The 16,830-nt window shown below is 31.1% G+C and overlaps 1 protein-coding gene across 8 annotated transcripts in view; it reads right to left on the reverse strand.

Moving 5' to 3' along the window:
* Positions 1–16,830, reverse strand: part of LOC143069321 (uncharacterized) — a 97,769-nt gene that overhangs the window by 78,002 nt on the left and 2,937 nt on the right. For all 8 annotated transcript variants that reach the window (XM_076243897.1, XM_076243896.1, XM_076243894.1 and 5 more), the window contains exons 2-9: positions 15,920–16,171; positions 12,588–13,489; positions 11,742–11,938; positions 9,848–9,954; positions 8,746–8,842; positions 6,546–6,612; positions 5,813–5,950; positions 756–809 (exon numbers count right to left, since the gene is read on the reverse strand). In XM_076243897.1, coding sequence (XP_076100012.1) covers positions 756–809; positions 5,813–5,950; positions 6,546–6,612; positions 8,746–8,842; positions 9,848–9,954; positions 11,742–11,938; positions 12,588–13,489; positions 15,920–16,161 — 1,804 coding nt within the window. In that variant the 5' untranslated portion in view covers positions 16,162–16,171. The remainder of the gene's footprint in view (positions 1–755; positions 810–5,812; positions 5,951–6,545; positions 6,613–8,745; positions 8,843–9,847; positions 9,955–11,741; positions 11,939–12,587; positions 13,490–15,919; positions 16,172–16,830) is intronic.

Genomic DNA, 16,830 nt, shown 5'->3' on the forward strand with positions numbered 1-16,830 from the left:
TGGTAACCAGGATTTGAAAAATCCACCTAAGTGTGTCTTGTGTGGAATGTTTGTGCTTTTATATAGGACATCTGTGTCTTTAAATGGACATTTGCAATTTCCATTTTTAGGACAATTCACTTTCTATACATAACCTATGAGCTTAGGTGTAAGGGACTAATGGGACCATTATGTTTGATCTGGCGACTTTAAGTCATATTGTTTAAAGCTTGGAGTTATTAATTTCCAAATCACAGCATATATCTTTTTTTATATACATCTAAAAATAAAAGTTTTAAAAATATATAGGTTATGCAGGTCAATTTAGGCTTTATACCTGCAAGGATAAACAAACTTTAAAAGGCTTATCTGTGATTACTGGTGTTTATCCCACATCTTAATTAAGTTTCCTTATACCTTTCTTTCTATTTTAAATTAAGGTGTCAGCTTATCAATATTTCTAATTTTGGTGTAGTTGATGGATACTCTTAATAGCGAATTGCAAGATGAGGTACTTTGAAACTGTTCTTTACAGTTATAGTCAGAATAAAATGATTCTGAACCTCTTGTTGTTTATTTGCTTGTTAAAGGTGGTGATTCTAATCTCTCTCACAGGTATAAAGGAAATAAACCCTGCAATTTTGCATGAAAAAAATTTTCAGACATAAATATATATCTTGGGTAAGCTAGCACTGTAGTGATGAGATACAACTTTTCTAAAGAAGGATGAATAAAGATGAATAAAGGTAAAATCTGTATAAAGTATTATGTATTACCTTCTTCTTCTTTTTGTTTTCTTAGTCGCTCTACTTCTTCTGCTGCTCTTAATTCTGAGGAAAATCAGATGAAACAATTAGAATAGAATGTAAAAAGAAAACATAAGTAATTTCATAATCTATAACAAGGACATAAATATGGTTAAATCTATCATCATCGTCAAATTTTCAAGATGTCATCATAACAACACTGGTTCAATTATAGACTCTTTCAAAGATCATTTTTCATAAACTTTGTGCAGTAAATGTTTTACTTTGGGACAATATTTGCCAACATTAATTCAATAACCTTTACTTTGTAATTGCAGAAAATATCCACCTATCTAGTCTACTTTGTATTATCCACCAACAATGCTCAGACATCTTTATATGTATATGTATCTTTACTAACCAATGACTTAAAACTATATTATAAACTGTTCATTGAATACAACTCTAGTGTCTAGGAACACCAGATGGATTTTAAAAACTTGTTTCTTCGTCAATCCAGACTTCTAGCCTTTACAATGTTTCAACAAAGTGACATCAAAATCAAAGGGCTAAATTAATAACCCAACAGTGAATAAAAGGGTCATTCATGTCTTATCATCAATTTTTAGGTTAATTCATCATTCCTTGCATTCAAATGAAAATTAATCAAATTACAGTAAATTAAGAAATTATTGCATGGTTTCTATTAATGCATATAATGCAACTAGACCTGTTGGTGGCCTTCCAATAATAAAAAAAAAATGAGTATTGAAAAGGGGAATGTGTCAAAGAGACAACAATCCCACCAAAGAGCAGAAAACAGCTGAAGGCAACAAACAGGTCTTCAACACAGCAAGAAAAATCCCCTACTTGCATTTCTGACAATGTATACATACAACTGTTCTGACAATGTATACATACAACTGCTCTGACAATGTATACATACAACTGTTCTGACAATGTATACATACAACTGTTCTGACAATGTATACATACAACTGTTCTGACAATGTATACATACAACTGTTTGTATATATATTTTCCTTAAAACAATAATTGACTTTGCATTTTTGTTGGTTTCAAAAATTGCAAGAGTAAATTGCACAAAAATTTCTGAATTTCCAGTAGTTCATATTGAGCATGTTTAAGTCTTCCTAGTTGTATTTGTCCTTGATCAGCTTTTGATGGTTATTTTAAGTCATTGGTAACAAAGGTGACATAAAACTGCTGTTTTTATATCAAATCCTGTATTTGTTCTCATACAGTGGTATTGAGAAAAATCAAACCAATACAGCTAACCTCAACTTATTCAACTTTCTAGAATATTAAACAGGAATAAACAGAAAACACCAACTTAATAACACTATAGTTTCAAATAGCCATTGACAATTTTATACTTAATCATTAGATAACAAGAATGTCCCCATAGTACACAGATGCCCTACTCACACTATCATTTTACATGTTCATTGGACCGTAAAATTGGGGTCAATACTTTAATTTGGCATTAAAATTAGAAATATCATATCATAAAGAACATGTGTACTAAGTTTCAAGTTAATTGGACTTCAGCTTCATCAAAAACTACCTTCATCAAAATCTTTAACCTGAGGCGGGACGAACGGACGAACGAACAGACGAACGAACAAACAGACGGATGCACAGACCAGAAAACATAACGTCCCTCTACTTTCGTAGAAGGGGCATTTAAATAAAAAAAGATAATAATAGTATTAATAATACACACATATATATGATTGAAATGTATATCTTTCACTCTACATTAAATAAAAAGCTAACTGCATATAAATTTGCTTGTAAACAATTACATAATGCATGATTACTATCAAATTATGTGTTCAAAATGCTACAAAATACATATTAAATGAAATTATATCTAGCCATGTGATTGTGGAAATCCATTATTCTACGTAACAGCTGTGCATTGAGTGCAACTTTGATATGCCCATATCCCTAAATTTGAAATGTTTTGACTTCAGAACAAAAATCTGGCACTGTAAAAAACCGACAGGGATGTAGCCTTTACTAAAAAAAATCATCAGTTGAAGGAAAACAAGACTTTGTTCAAGACCAACACAAGTTTCTACAATTTCAAGTCCCAAAACTGTTAAACAACTATTTAAAAACAGCTTAGTCAAAAGGTAACTTATCTTTATGGAACCATGAATAAACTTCTTACAATGAACTTGAATTATCATGATAGTAAAAAATAATTGGAAATGACTAACCAAAAAATATTCAAACCATTCAAAACACGAACTTTCTAAAACCAAACATTGTATTAATTTTTCAGACAGTTTGAATAATGCAAACTATAGTTATCCTGAGATATGATTGAACAGACGTACAGACAGGCTGCATTATAAAATAATACATCTATCATTAACAGGTGTATAGCAAGTGACATATAAATCAAATGTGAGATCAAAACAACATCATACCATAATATACCACTTCTTTTGCAAATCTTGAATCTGATATAGAAATTCATTAAAGGTTATCTATTATCATACATAATTCTGTTGATTTAACATCAAAATCTTATGCACTGCATATCATGCATCATAATAAAACTTAAAATGTGCTACTTCATGCTGTGTAGCAAGTTAAATAAGTTAAATACTTGAACAAATAAAATATAAGCAGACTTACTGATAAAGTAATAAATTAGAAGTGTTTATTGGTTAAGATCATAAAATGTTATAAATTGGCTATCACACTTGTAAATTATTCAAAATCCCATTTAGGTTCCCCTTTAGTAAAGTATCAAGTTTTTACCTAAAATCAATTGTTTAACTTTCAATAAAGTTTTGTTTAACATCGTTTGATGAGTTACATAACATTTCCAGTTCTGATCTGACCGTACTGTATGATTTGATTTATCACTACATGTAATATATCTTAATTTTACACAAATTTATTTTTGCCTGGTTTTATTTCTATTTGTTTACTTCTTAAACAATAAAAAAATGTATTTATGATCTTCAGGTTTATCTATATTCAAAGAGACAAATATGGATTAGATCCCATGGTTACAAAAAGGTGAATGGTACTTATAACTGCAATATAAACTATATATACTTTCATACTCTTTGAAAATGTAACTTTGTATAAAATTTATCATATGTCTATCATTTTTTATAATATAATTAAAAGATCATCAAGTGTAAGTTTGTTCAATGTTGAAGTTGTTTATGAATTATACAATTGCCATGAACCTATGATTGAATTGTCTTTTCTTAATATTTTTTATGTCAATAGAGTAAGTTTTATTATATTCCCCTTTCCCAAAATATTGTCATTCAGACTGAAGCGATATGTTGTCTGTGGTGGTTTAATCAAAGACTGGCTAGCAACTTTAATGAGATCTACAAAATTGTTTGTGATTGTCCTAGTTGTTTCTGGGTGGTTTTGAGTGGCTGGAATTTTCAATTTTGCTCAAGCAGTTTAAATGTTCTAGTGTTATTCTTAAACTATTCCCGTCCTGACCTGAACACCACATTTAGGTCTAGCTTTATACACATATTTATATATTCTTTTTGTTTTTCAAGTAAATTACTTAATATGTTTTAAAAATACAATTAAATTCTGACAAAAAGTAAGATTTATTTGCCTAATATATTTTTTAGTTTGTTAATATACCCAGTAGCTGCGTTCTTCAATGCATAGTTGTTTTGTTAATGACATCTAGCAAAGAATTTAGCACAAACTAATGGATGGGGCTGGCTTAAACTTGCAGTGAGATGAGATAATTAGCTCCATATTTAAGGTCCCACTGGGATTTTGAGTTGAAGAACACAAATAAAAGCATGTTTGGTTTTGGAGGCTTTGATTTGTCTCATGAATTGATACACTTTGTCCTTTCTATTTCACCATGGACATACAAACAACTGTACAATTTTACTTTATTTTAACTGACTGAGAAATTTAATCAATACATTTTAAACAGTTGAAATGATATTATGAAACCAAAAATGTTTGATTCTCAAATGAAATTATCATACAGAATGGTAATTTCTCTGACTGACATCTTTTTTAAAATTAAGACTTAAAAACAAACTGTCATATGAATTCAACTCATACAAATTTATTAGAAAAATTATTATAATATGCAAACCATAATTAGTTTCCATGCATAGAAAGTCTCTTTAATGAATTATGAGTGACATAATATGCATTTATCTTTGAACATGCAGCAGACATTTACCTGCACCTTTAGCAGTGCTTGGAATGGTCACCAAAACAGGCAAAAATTGTTGCCATGGTATTGGAATGTAACTTTCTTTAGAGAAATAAAGTTCTAAATTAACAATCATATACCGGTATATAATAGCACCTACTATTAACCAATAAGCTATGTGCATAATATTGCAAGTTTTCTTGACCTTTTATAGCAAAAATATGAACTAATTTTATCAACCTGAACAGGTAAAAATTGATAATTAAATTGGGGTTAACAGGGAAGTTGATTTTTTCGGCTAACAATTTTTTATTCCAAATTTACAGTCAAACATGCCTTAACAGTCACCTAGATTCAGTGGTAACCTGTCCCTATTGGTATTTATCATACACTTCAAAACCTTTTGCCTATAAAACTCAACTCTTTTCAGAGTAACCTAACTAGCAGTCAGCCTTCAAATTATTTTCACATGAAAATTGTCATTTCAACTTTGAACAACTAGAATTTTAATGGTTTTTTTTAAAACTACCAATACAATCATAACAAAAAGTATATTTGTGTATAAGTATTGAAGTAAAAAAAAGAATTAGATACAGTTTACAAACAAGATCACATAATAGAAGAGGAATTCGTGAATTCCTCACGAGTGCATGAATTCCTCATGTTCACCTCCTTTCATTTTTCCACAGTATCACTGACTTCTAGGAATATTAACATGTTTATAAAGTTTTCAAAAGGTCCCCTCTCTTGAGCAGTCACTTTTAAAGCTTCCCATGATTGACTGATCAATACAGGTTTGACAGTATCGTATATATCAATGAGTTTAGAAAAAGTTTAAATCTTGTCCTATTTAAATGATTTATATGTATATAATGTGTATTCCTACCTCTTTGTTTGGCATCCCATTTCATCATACGTGTGATTCTCTGTAGTTCCATATAAGCCAGCTTCCAGTCTATACCCATTTTACTTTGATTTGACTTCATTACAATATCATCCATGTTATCTATTCCCTCTTTCACACCTAAAGTTAAGTCATAAAAAGCTAAACAGGGAGCTCCAGGATTGCCACAGTTGAAGTAATTACAATAAACTTAATAAACAATAAAAGAAATGTATACTTTGTGTCTTCCTTGTTTTTTTAATATGTATAAATACACAGCAACGTACTGTGTGTGTTTTTGTTAGATTTTTTCCCCTGCTTTTTATCAATCTGATGAGTTAAGTCCTTTTCAACTGATTTTTATAGTAATATCACTTTGTAAACTGTACAATAAAACAAAGAAACATATTTTGACAATATTGTGAATTGATTTATTTCCTTTGATCTATAAAAGTGTAAGAATATAACCAATAGATTCCTAATTTACATACTACATCTGACAGTATGTATTTTAATAAAAAGGTTTTCTTTAAAAGTTTGGTAAAAACATATATTCTTTTGCAAATTGAGGTATCCATAAATTGCTAGATAATGGATAGAATCTAAAGTATGGACACCACACACTGATCTGAACTACATTGTGTTTATAAAGATTTATGTAATATAGCAAACCAACGAGTGTATATATGGAGTTGATTTGACTTTGTACAATCTTTACCATACAATAACTCAATACCTAGTTCATGACATTTAATCATCCAGAGATCATCTGTATCACATAAGAACCTCCATCTCCTGCACACCTGAAATTAACAAATTTATATAAATAAACTTCAACAAGAGGCTCTCAAGAGCCTGAATCGCTCACCTTCAAATTTTTTGTTTAAATCATTCATCAATGATTATTTTTGCTTTTCAGTGTGTGCTAAAATATGCCATTCAAACATTCTTTGTATCTGTCATATTTTCTTCACAGGCAAAAATAATGCATTTTACCCCAAGCAACATTGGCTATTTTTCTTGAAGTAAAAGGAAATGAAAGAACATTTAAAATTAATAATAATTAGAGTTATCTCTCTTTGCATATTTTAAGTCAGTGTGTAGAAACCAAAAAAATAACTAAATCTATATAAATTAAGTTAATTATCTCACTTCAAATATTTCAGACCAAGAATATCTTCCTTTATGCACATTCTCTGGTCATGTACTGGATCTGTGTAAAGTTTAATTAATATTGGTACAGTTGTGCTTATCTCCCTTGAAAAAAATCTTACCAGAAATATCTTCCTTCATGCACATCTACAGGTTGTGTACAAAAACTGTGTAAAGTTTCATCAATATTGATTAATCTGTTTAGGAGTAGTTGCGCTTACAGACTTGTTGCCATTTATAGCTATATTTAACTAAGTAAAATCAATTATCTCCCATAAAATAATTCCGACCAGAAATATTTTCCTTCATGCACATCCTCAGGTTGTGTACTACAACTGTGTGAAGTTTCATTAATATTGGTCCATCCATTAAGGAGGAGTTGCGTTTACGAGACATATGGACAGACAGACGGACGGACAGGGTGATTCCTATATACTTCCCCAAAATTTTGTTTTTTGGGGGGTATAAAAAACAAATTAATACAAGTTACCCTAAGGATTGTTAAGTTTTAAGTTAAAGTGAAATTGGTTCAGTAGTTTAAGAGAAAAAGATTTTTTTAAGTTAGCAAACAATGAAAAATTGTGTAAAATTATCATTAAAGGGCAATAACTCCTTAAGGCGTCAACTGGCATTTTTAGTCATTAAACTTATTTGTAGATCTTACTTTGATAAACATTTTTGTTGTTTACAGTTTATCTCTATCTATGATAATATTCAAGATAATAACCAAAAACTGCAAAATTTGCTTAATCAAATCGCTAGATATAATTATCTATATTATTTTGATCATGCTGACTTATTTGTAGATCTTACTTAGCTGAAAATTTTTCTCATTTAAACTTTCTTTCTATCTACTATAATTTTAAAGATAATAATTCAAAACCTGTAAAATTTCCTAAAAAAATAACTATATCTGACATTTACCCAACAATAGGTTGTTCAATTAGCCTGAAAATTACATAGCAGATAGATCTTGACCTTTTCATCACTTTGACTCCCTGTCACTTTTGCTCTTACTAATTTAGTTTTTGAGATATAAGCCAAAAACTGCATTTGACCCCTATGTTCTATTTTTAGCAATGGCGACCATGTTTGTTGATAGATCAAAACTTCGGATACAATTTATAAACTAGATACCCTAAGGAACATTCAGTTAAAGTTTGGAAGTATTTGGCCTAGTAGTTTCAGAGGAGAAGATTCTTGAAATAGCTTACGACGACAGACGACGGAAGCCAAGTGATGGCATAAGCTCACTTGGCCCTTCGTGCCAGGTGAGCTAATAAAAGCTTATTTAATTAGTTTAATAAGTAGTTGACTCTCCTTTAATAATTAAAAATCAAGGTAGCAATAAGTGTTGATAAATTATCAACAAATTAGAATTTAAACAATCTTAACTAAGATTGGCAATAAAATGTGATTCATAACAATACCCAGAACAAGGTTCTAATAAAGGGGTACAAATGGCGATCATAGGAATACCTACAACTCATCCATAAACTTTCTTTCCATAAGGTCTAATTACAGAAAAATAAGTTTCAGCAAATAAATCTGCAATCCAATTTTTCAAATGACTATTTAATTAGATGCACATTTTAATTTTTTCACAATAACATAGGAGTGTCCCAAATGTTGACAAATTAGCTTAATCTCTCCATGTTCTCTCCATGCAACTGTCAAGGCTTGGTTACTATTTTCAAAACTATTGCACTAACCGAGATGGCAACAGAGGTTTTATATTCAGGAATACACTATATCACAATTGGTCTTAAACCTGACAGACTCACCTGTGAAGCTTTAAAAATCTCATGTGGTGTCAAAAAGGAAAAAATGTACAGCAAAAGTTTATCTGACAGCCGATTCACATCTCTGGTGTCTCTAATTCTGTAAAATAAAATGGAAATGGTTAAGATTAATCTTTAAGCCCATAACTAAATAAAAATGTTGTTTTATTATAGAACAAACAAAGAATTTTGCCAAATAATAGAACCAAAAAAAATGTTGTCCTATCATGTTGTTCTATTATTATAAATATTATTCAATATTTAAAACTTAAGGCAAGTCTCACGTTTTAAATTTCATAATTAACTGTCTCGAGTTGATAAATATCGAATCACACTTGACTTATTGATAGAATCTATATATATAATACTGAAGTGAAATACCTTGGTTAATCATGTTGATTGGTTATATTGACAGAGAATATGAGCTTATAGCGATATACATGTATCATCTGATCAAAAATGAAGATCAGAATGGTAAATAATGTGTAAATCAGGGCACTTCAGTATAATATAATTGTTATATGGTCTTCACAGATGCCATGGGCTCATATTCCCTGTCAGTGCCTTATGTCCCCTTTGCCTGATGGCTCAGGGGATGTTAAACACTGAAAGGTAATTTAAGTTTATATCCTTTGTGGAGATTCTGAATAACATGCAATACAATGGATTTAAAGGAAAACATAACATAAATCACTGAAGCATACAATATAGGTGATATGGTAGCCTATAATCTGCTTTATAATAATAATATAGTATACAAGATAACTGTGTTGGTAGTAATTTCCTTCTTGTAACCATAGATTCTTTAGAAATGTATATAAACATATCACTGAATCAAAAGAATTTATTGTTTAATACAATATAATGTGGATTCATTTATTTTCATGGCTACCAATTTTCGTGGATTAAGAAAAACTTACATTTTCATGGATATTTGATTTCATGGTTTTACCAATGTCTGGATATAACCTTATAGAGAATTTGTGATTCGTTGAACATTAAAAGTTGTGGTTTATCTATACCCACAAAATCCATGAAAATTGGTACCCCACAAAAATAATGATTCCACAGTACCTATTAACATCTTTTGTTTGGTAAATTATACCTTTGTTGTATATGTGTAGTAAGTTGACTGAGAACTTCATCGCCACATAACTTCAACACTTCTTTTAGTAAGTTAATCTTTTCATATCCTTCCCACTGACCTTGCCACTAAAACAAGAAAATTCTCAAAGATGTAAAATATGTTATTTGACTTTTTTATTACCGGTACTGCAAGTGGTATTTCAACTGTATCTATAAATTAATTTCATAATCTAATTAATCCATTAATGTAGTATTTTAAGTCTGGATTTATTGGTGAATGAGATGCCACCTAACTTCACAAGTATACATAACATTCCTACACAGGAAAATTAATTCTGTAAGTGTTAAAATGATTTTTTTTGTCTAGCATGATTTCTTTTTTTAAATTAAAGAACCTTAGTGAGCACGCTCACATACCCCACGTCCCCACATTGTCATTGGAGAAATTAAATAAGTATAAGAAAAAATATTGAATAATAATTTCCTGTCAATATACATAGTTTGTCCTTATTATCTACAAAATTTCATGAAATTCTGTTGTGTGTTTTCAGAGGAGTTAAGATGACAAACTGTTGCAGAAGTACATTGAAGCAAATAAGTTCAAAGGGGCATAACTCCTAGAAAAAAATTGAACCGTAATTTCCTGTTGATATGCACATCTACATAGTATGTCCTTATTATCTACAAAGTTTCATGAAATTCTGTTGTGTGGTTTGAGAGGAGTTGCGATGACAAACTGTTGCAGTAATACATTAAAGTAAATAAGTTCAAAGGGGCATAACTCCTAGAAAAAAAATTGAATCGCAATTTCCCGTCGATATGCACAACTACATAGTATGTCCTTATTATCTGAAAAGGTTTCGTGAAATTCTGTTGTGTGGTTTGAGAGGAGTTGCGATGACAAACTGTTGCAGTAATACATTAAAACAAATAAGTTCAAAGGGGCGTAACTCCTAGAAAAAAAATTGAATCGCAATTTCCCGTCGATATGCACAACTACATAGTATGTCCTTATTATCTGAAAAGGTTTCGTGAAATTCTGTTGTGTGGTTTGAGAGGAGTTGCGATGACAAACTGTTGCAGTAATACATTAAAGTAAATAAGTTCAAAGGGGCGTAACTCCTAGAAAAAAAATTGAATCGCAATTTCCCGTCGATATGCACAACTACATAGTATGTCCTTATTATCTGAAAAGGTTTCGTGAAATTCTGTTGTGTGGTTTGAGAGGAGTTGCGATGACAAGAAACAGGACTGACGGACAGACAGACTGACGGACGGACGGACGGACGGGGCAAAAACATTATACCCTTCGCAACTTCGTTGCGTGGGGTATAATAAGTGCATTATATTGGGAAAATAAGAAATTAAGGTTAATTTTACAGATTTAGTTGGCCTTCAATTGCAAACACAAACTGTACATTGTAGTTTGAGAGCAAGTCAACCAAGTTAACCAATGGCAACACATCAATGAACTCCTTTAAAATAACTTTTTATTATGACTATACATAAAATGAGTGGCACATTTCCCTTTAAGGAAATCATAATAATATCAATAAAATCATATTGAACTGATACATGTATCTATAAAATATAAATCTGAAAAGTAAAAATATCCCTTTTCTACAAATTAACAGATTTATAAGCAATTGCAAGCTTTTCTTTAAAGTCAATATAGTAGTTATTGGAAAACAAAAAAGAGTTCTGGGTTTTGCTCATTGTTGAAGGCTGTAATTGTTCAGGTATTTTTCCTTTGGTCTTAATGGAAAGTTGTCTCATTGGCAACATACTTCATCTCCTTGTTATTTCTTCCCTATATCAACCTACGATGACATACAAACAAAAGTAACAAGAAAAACATTACATACCCTTCCACTGTCTTACTGGACATTAAAAACAAAATATTATAAACTTACAGTCCATATCTGCTTCAGCTGATCTTTAAAATTAGACATTAAATCGACTTTCTGTGCCTTTAAGAAGATTTTCCCTTTCTTTGGAGCTCCTGTCCACCACTTAACATTCTTGTAAGATTTCTGCAGAGTAACTGGCAAATCATCTACTCCTTTAGGTTTCCGTACTGTACCAAATCTAATTTGCCGTTGCATGGGTCCTTTCAAAAAAATAAATAGGGAACATTTTCTTGAAAAACTGCACAAAAAATCACATATGTACTGTATTTAATCTTATACTTGTTAATATAAAATTTGACTTTCATATATATCTCTGACTTCTTATGTATGTTTGATATTTTACTAATGTTACATGAAAGTACATAAAATAAAAGAGAAGTGAAAATTAAAATTTGGCAACTGTACTACAGTAGCAATAATCAAACGTTGTAAATTAAGATATAATCTATAGATGTTGATTTTTAAATTAATAAACCTTTTTTATTTCCTTGAAAGATTGACTCAAGTAAGCTTAAATATTTTTAAGAATTTTTTTTTATATAGTTGTCAATCTCTAAAATCATGGACGTCATAAGGTGTTGGTGTCATGTCAGGCAAGACAAAAGTATGAATGCTAAAAGAATTTTAGAATAAATATATGATTGTCTCATTAACGGTTAACCTATATACATGTATAGCTATACCTAACAACTCTGTATATCCTTTAATTCATAGGTACAATGTATATCTTTTGTCAATATTTACAATCAAAATGTATGGTTATTTTATTTTGTTGCCCTGATTTCCACTTTAGTTTCTTTTCTTTTTGCTAACTGCTTAATACTAATTTATTCATATTTTAATTCATACCTAATTTGTGGACATTTTCTGTATCAACAGTGAAGAAATCTGGAGTACTAGCAAAATTACTTCCAAATAAGTGTTGTCTAACTTGACTAGTATTTCTACTCGAAAAATGTTCCAGACTTTTTGACATGTCAGAATGCACACTTGAGTAACTTTTTTCACGGTATACTTTATTAGAAGTCTCTATGATTGTTGGTGATAATACTCTGATTCTAGAATACTGTTGAGATTTGGCAAGACCTCTCAATGTTGTATCGGTTCCCCTCATTGATATATTTGTATCACGTAAGTGAGAAATATTGGTTTCCCTAGCTAAAGATTGATTGGTAATGTCTCTCAGTGAAGTAATATTCTCTCTCCCTTCGTCCCCCTCAGTTGATTCAATATCTGTTGAAGCAAAACTAACTTGGGACACAACTCCTTGACGAGGAGTATGATAAATAGGCTCTTCTCCCTTGTACTTTGTTGCTGTACCATATTTATGTAAAACTGCAGCATGGTTCACTGCTTGTTGAATTATAGTTTCAGTTAAATCTGTTACATACTTCTCAAATGGGTTGATGTTTGCTCTGACTTCACATAATCTATCAAATGTATCCTGTTTTTCTAATTGTCTACTGTCGGGAGAATTTGTTGAACTGACTATATCCTCCAGCAGATCAATCCGTCCATCTCCTGTGACATCAAATTCAAATAGCTGGCCTGGTGTTTCACTGATTATATTGGACTTGGGAGGTTGTTTAACTGGCTCTTCAAATGTAAGTTTGTAGTTTCTTGACTCTTGTCTTTGTTTAAGTACTTTAAATGGTGTAGATGGATACCTATGTTTGTAAGCTGCAGCATAGTCTCTGTGTCTCACTGGTTCTAGTGTTGTGGCAAGAATATCCAGCTGAGTAATACTACATCTGTTTATAAAACAAATATATTTAGAAAAAATATATATAAATTAGGTAAGAGAATAATAATAGTAAATACCAACAAAATGTCAACTGCAGTGTATAAATGAGGATATAAAATGTGTGTCATAATTTGCTATTGTATGATTGTAAAAAAAAAATGATGATGCTCCTGCTTGCATGAAATCTTATAAAAAGACATAACTCAAGACTTGTAAAAGTGATGCTATCCAAATTCGTACTTGATCTGAGTTTTGTGGTAATAAGCTTAAGCACTGTGTATAAGTTTTGTAACATTTGGTTGAGGCAAACTTAAGTTAGAGGATAGAAACAAAACATTCAGCAATTTTTCCATCTGAAAAGGGGCATTACTTTAGAATGGTAAAATTTAAAGTGATGCCACCTAAACTCAAACTTGATTTGTGTTATGTCGTAATAAGCATTGTGTATGGTAAATATTTATAACATTTGGTTGAGACACACTTAAGTGGGAGAAAGGAAACAAAAGTTCAGAAATTTTTCAATACCTAAAAGGACACAACTATACACAAGTAACATTGAAGCCACTCAAACTTGATCTGTGTTTGTGGTCATTATCATTAAGTTCAAGAACAGAAATCAATTTTGGGGCATACAGACAGATGTACAAATGGACAAGTGTTAAATTGCTACAGCTGTAGGTGGATTGGTCATGTACAAATATACTTGTGGTAAGAGAAAAAGGATAGCACTTAGACAGCAATCCATTGGACCCAAAAAGGTAAATGAAAGAGTGAAAGACCAATCTGGTCAACTTTTAATGATAGCAAACAGAAGTATAAGAGCTTTTGTAAACTAGAGGCTCTAAAGAGCCTGTGTCGCTCACTTTGGTCTATGTGAATATTAAACAATGGACACAGATGGATTCATGACAAAATTGTGTTTTGGTGATGGTGATGTGTTTGTAGATCTTACTTTACTAAACATTCTTGCTGCTTACAATTATCTCTATCTATAACAGTACTTTCTGTGGAAAATGTTATTGAAAATCTTCAAATTTTAAGAAAATTGTTAAAAATTGACTATGAAGGGCAATAACTCCTTAGGGGGTCAATTGACTATTTTGGTCATACTGGCTTATTTTTAGTTCTTACTTTGCTGTACATTATTGCTGTTTACAGTTTATCTCTATCTATAATAATATTCAAGATAATAACAAAAAAACAGCAAAATTTCCTCAAAATTACCAATTCAGGGGCAGCAACCTAACAACCGATTCATCTGAAAATTCCAGGGCAGATAGATCGTGACCTGATCAACAATTTTACTTCCTGTCAGATTTGCTCTTAATGCTTTGGTTTTTGAGTTATAAGCCAGAAACTGCATTTTACCCCCATGTTCTATTTTTAGCCATGGCAGCCATCTTGGTTTGTTGGCCGAGTTACCGGACATATTTTTTTTAACTATATAACCCAATGATGATTATGGCTAAGTTTGGTTAAATTTGCCCCAGTAGTTTCAGAGGAGAAGATTTTTCTAAGATTACTAAGATTTACAAAAATGGTTAAAAATTGACTATAAAGGGCAATAACTCCTAAAGTGGTCAACTGACCATTTTGGTCATGTTTGACTTATTTGTAGATCTTACTTTGCTGAACATTATTGCTGTTTACAGTTTATCTCTATCTATAATAATATTCAAGATAATAACCAAAAACAGCAAAATTTCCTTAAAATTACCATTTCAGGGGCAGCAACCCAACAACGGAATGTCCAATTCATCTGAAAATTTCAGGGCAGATAGATCTTGACCTGATGAACAATATTACCCAGTCAGATTTGCTCTAAATGCTTTGGTTTTTGAGATATAAGCCAAAAACTGCATTTTACCCCTATGTTCTATTTTTAGCCATGACGGCCATCTTGGTTGGTTGGCCGGGTCACCGGACACATTTTTTAAACTAGATACCCAAATGATGATTGTGGCCAAGTTTGGTTAAATTTGGCCCAGTAGTTTCAGAGGAGAAGATTTTTGTAAAAGTTAATGCAGGACGACGACGACTATGGACGCCGGACGCCAAGTGATGAGAAAAGCTCACTTGGCCTTTCGGCCAGGTGAGCTAAAAACAAAGTCACAGAAAAATTGTAATTTTTAGTGTTAGTGTTATAAAAGTTAAAAAAAATTGCTTAAAGTCCCATAACTCCAATGAAATGGTTGGATCAAAATTGTGGTACAAAAAAGTACAATACTGTTCAATTTAGATGATGACAAACAACCTTACCAAGAATGTGAAATGGAACCAAAGGAGGTGTGGTCACATACGTACATGGTGCAGTTGAAACAATACAGAAAATGTAACTGTATTGTTGACAATGCGATTAGAATACTTTAGTTTCCAGAAAACCTATAGAGTTCAAATAAATAAAGAAACTAAGTTTTTTATACTTATATATAATTACCTATCAATAATACCGAATAACAAATGTTGCTGCTGCCATGATCTCCATACTTCAAACCAATCGCATATCTTTTTATAAATTTGTTGGTTGTTTAATTTTGAAAAGTTCTGTTCTCCTCTTTTCTCGTATTTGGCTGTGGGTGGTAAATAAACAACACCTTCAAAATTTCCATATCTTAATCCATGAGCTGGTTTAATAGAAAAATCTCTTGTGAGATTGATTGGGACTATAGATGATGGCATTTTTGTAGACCTGAAATAAAAAATTCAAAATCAGATTTACTGATTAAAACAATGGTATTCAATATTTGTAAAATATTACCTTTTAATCAAATTGACATGATTATTACTAATAAAAATGAATTATTTTTTACAGGAGGGCATAAAACTCTCTTAAGTGTATCTTTTCACAAATTTACATTTTACATTGCATTTGATCATTTGTGGATCAACACTTCCAGAAAAATTAAATCATTGACATCCTTTCAATCATACCAAAGGTAATACATGTACTTAATGAGAAAGTAAAAAAAAAAAAATTTTTAAATATAAGCAGGGATCTCCATGTATGAAAATTGAACGATGGAGGAACTTTCACCATCACAAACCGTGTCTACACCATACAGTGTAGTGCAATCGAAAGTATTTCATCCCATATAAGGAATGGTGAACATGCTAATTCATTGCTTATTCAAATTATATTTATTTTAATTTTCTTTATAAATATTTTCAATAATTGCCGTTTGTAACCGTTCAACTGCCAAGACTTCATGGTCCCCCCTTTAGTAGGTAATGACCAAAAGCTGTCATGAAGGTCCCCGTAGTTTTCTTGCTATTTTTGGTAATTGTTATGGGGATTAATAACCATGTGGAGCTTATTTTTCACGGACACTGTCAAATTCAGAAGTCATG

The sequence above is a fragment of the Mytilus galloprovincialis genome, chromosome 3 (assembly GCF_965363235.1).
Source record: "Mytilus galloprovincialis chromosome 3, xbMytGall1.hap1.1, whole genome shotgun sequence".
In the NCBI taxonomy this organism is placed as follows: domain Eukaryota; kingdom Metazoa; phylum Mollusca; class Bivalvia; order Mytilida; family Mytilidae; genus Mytilus; species Mytilus galloprovincialis.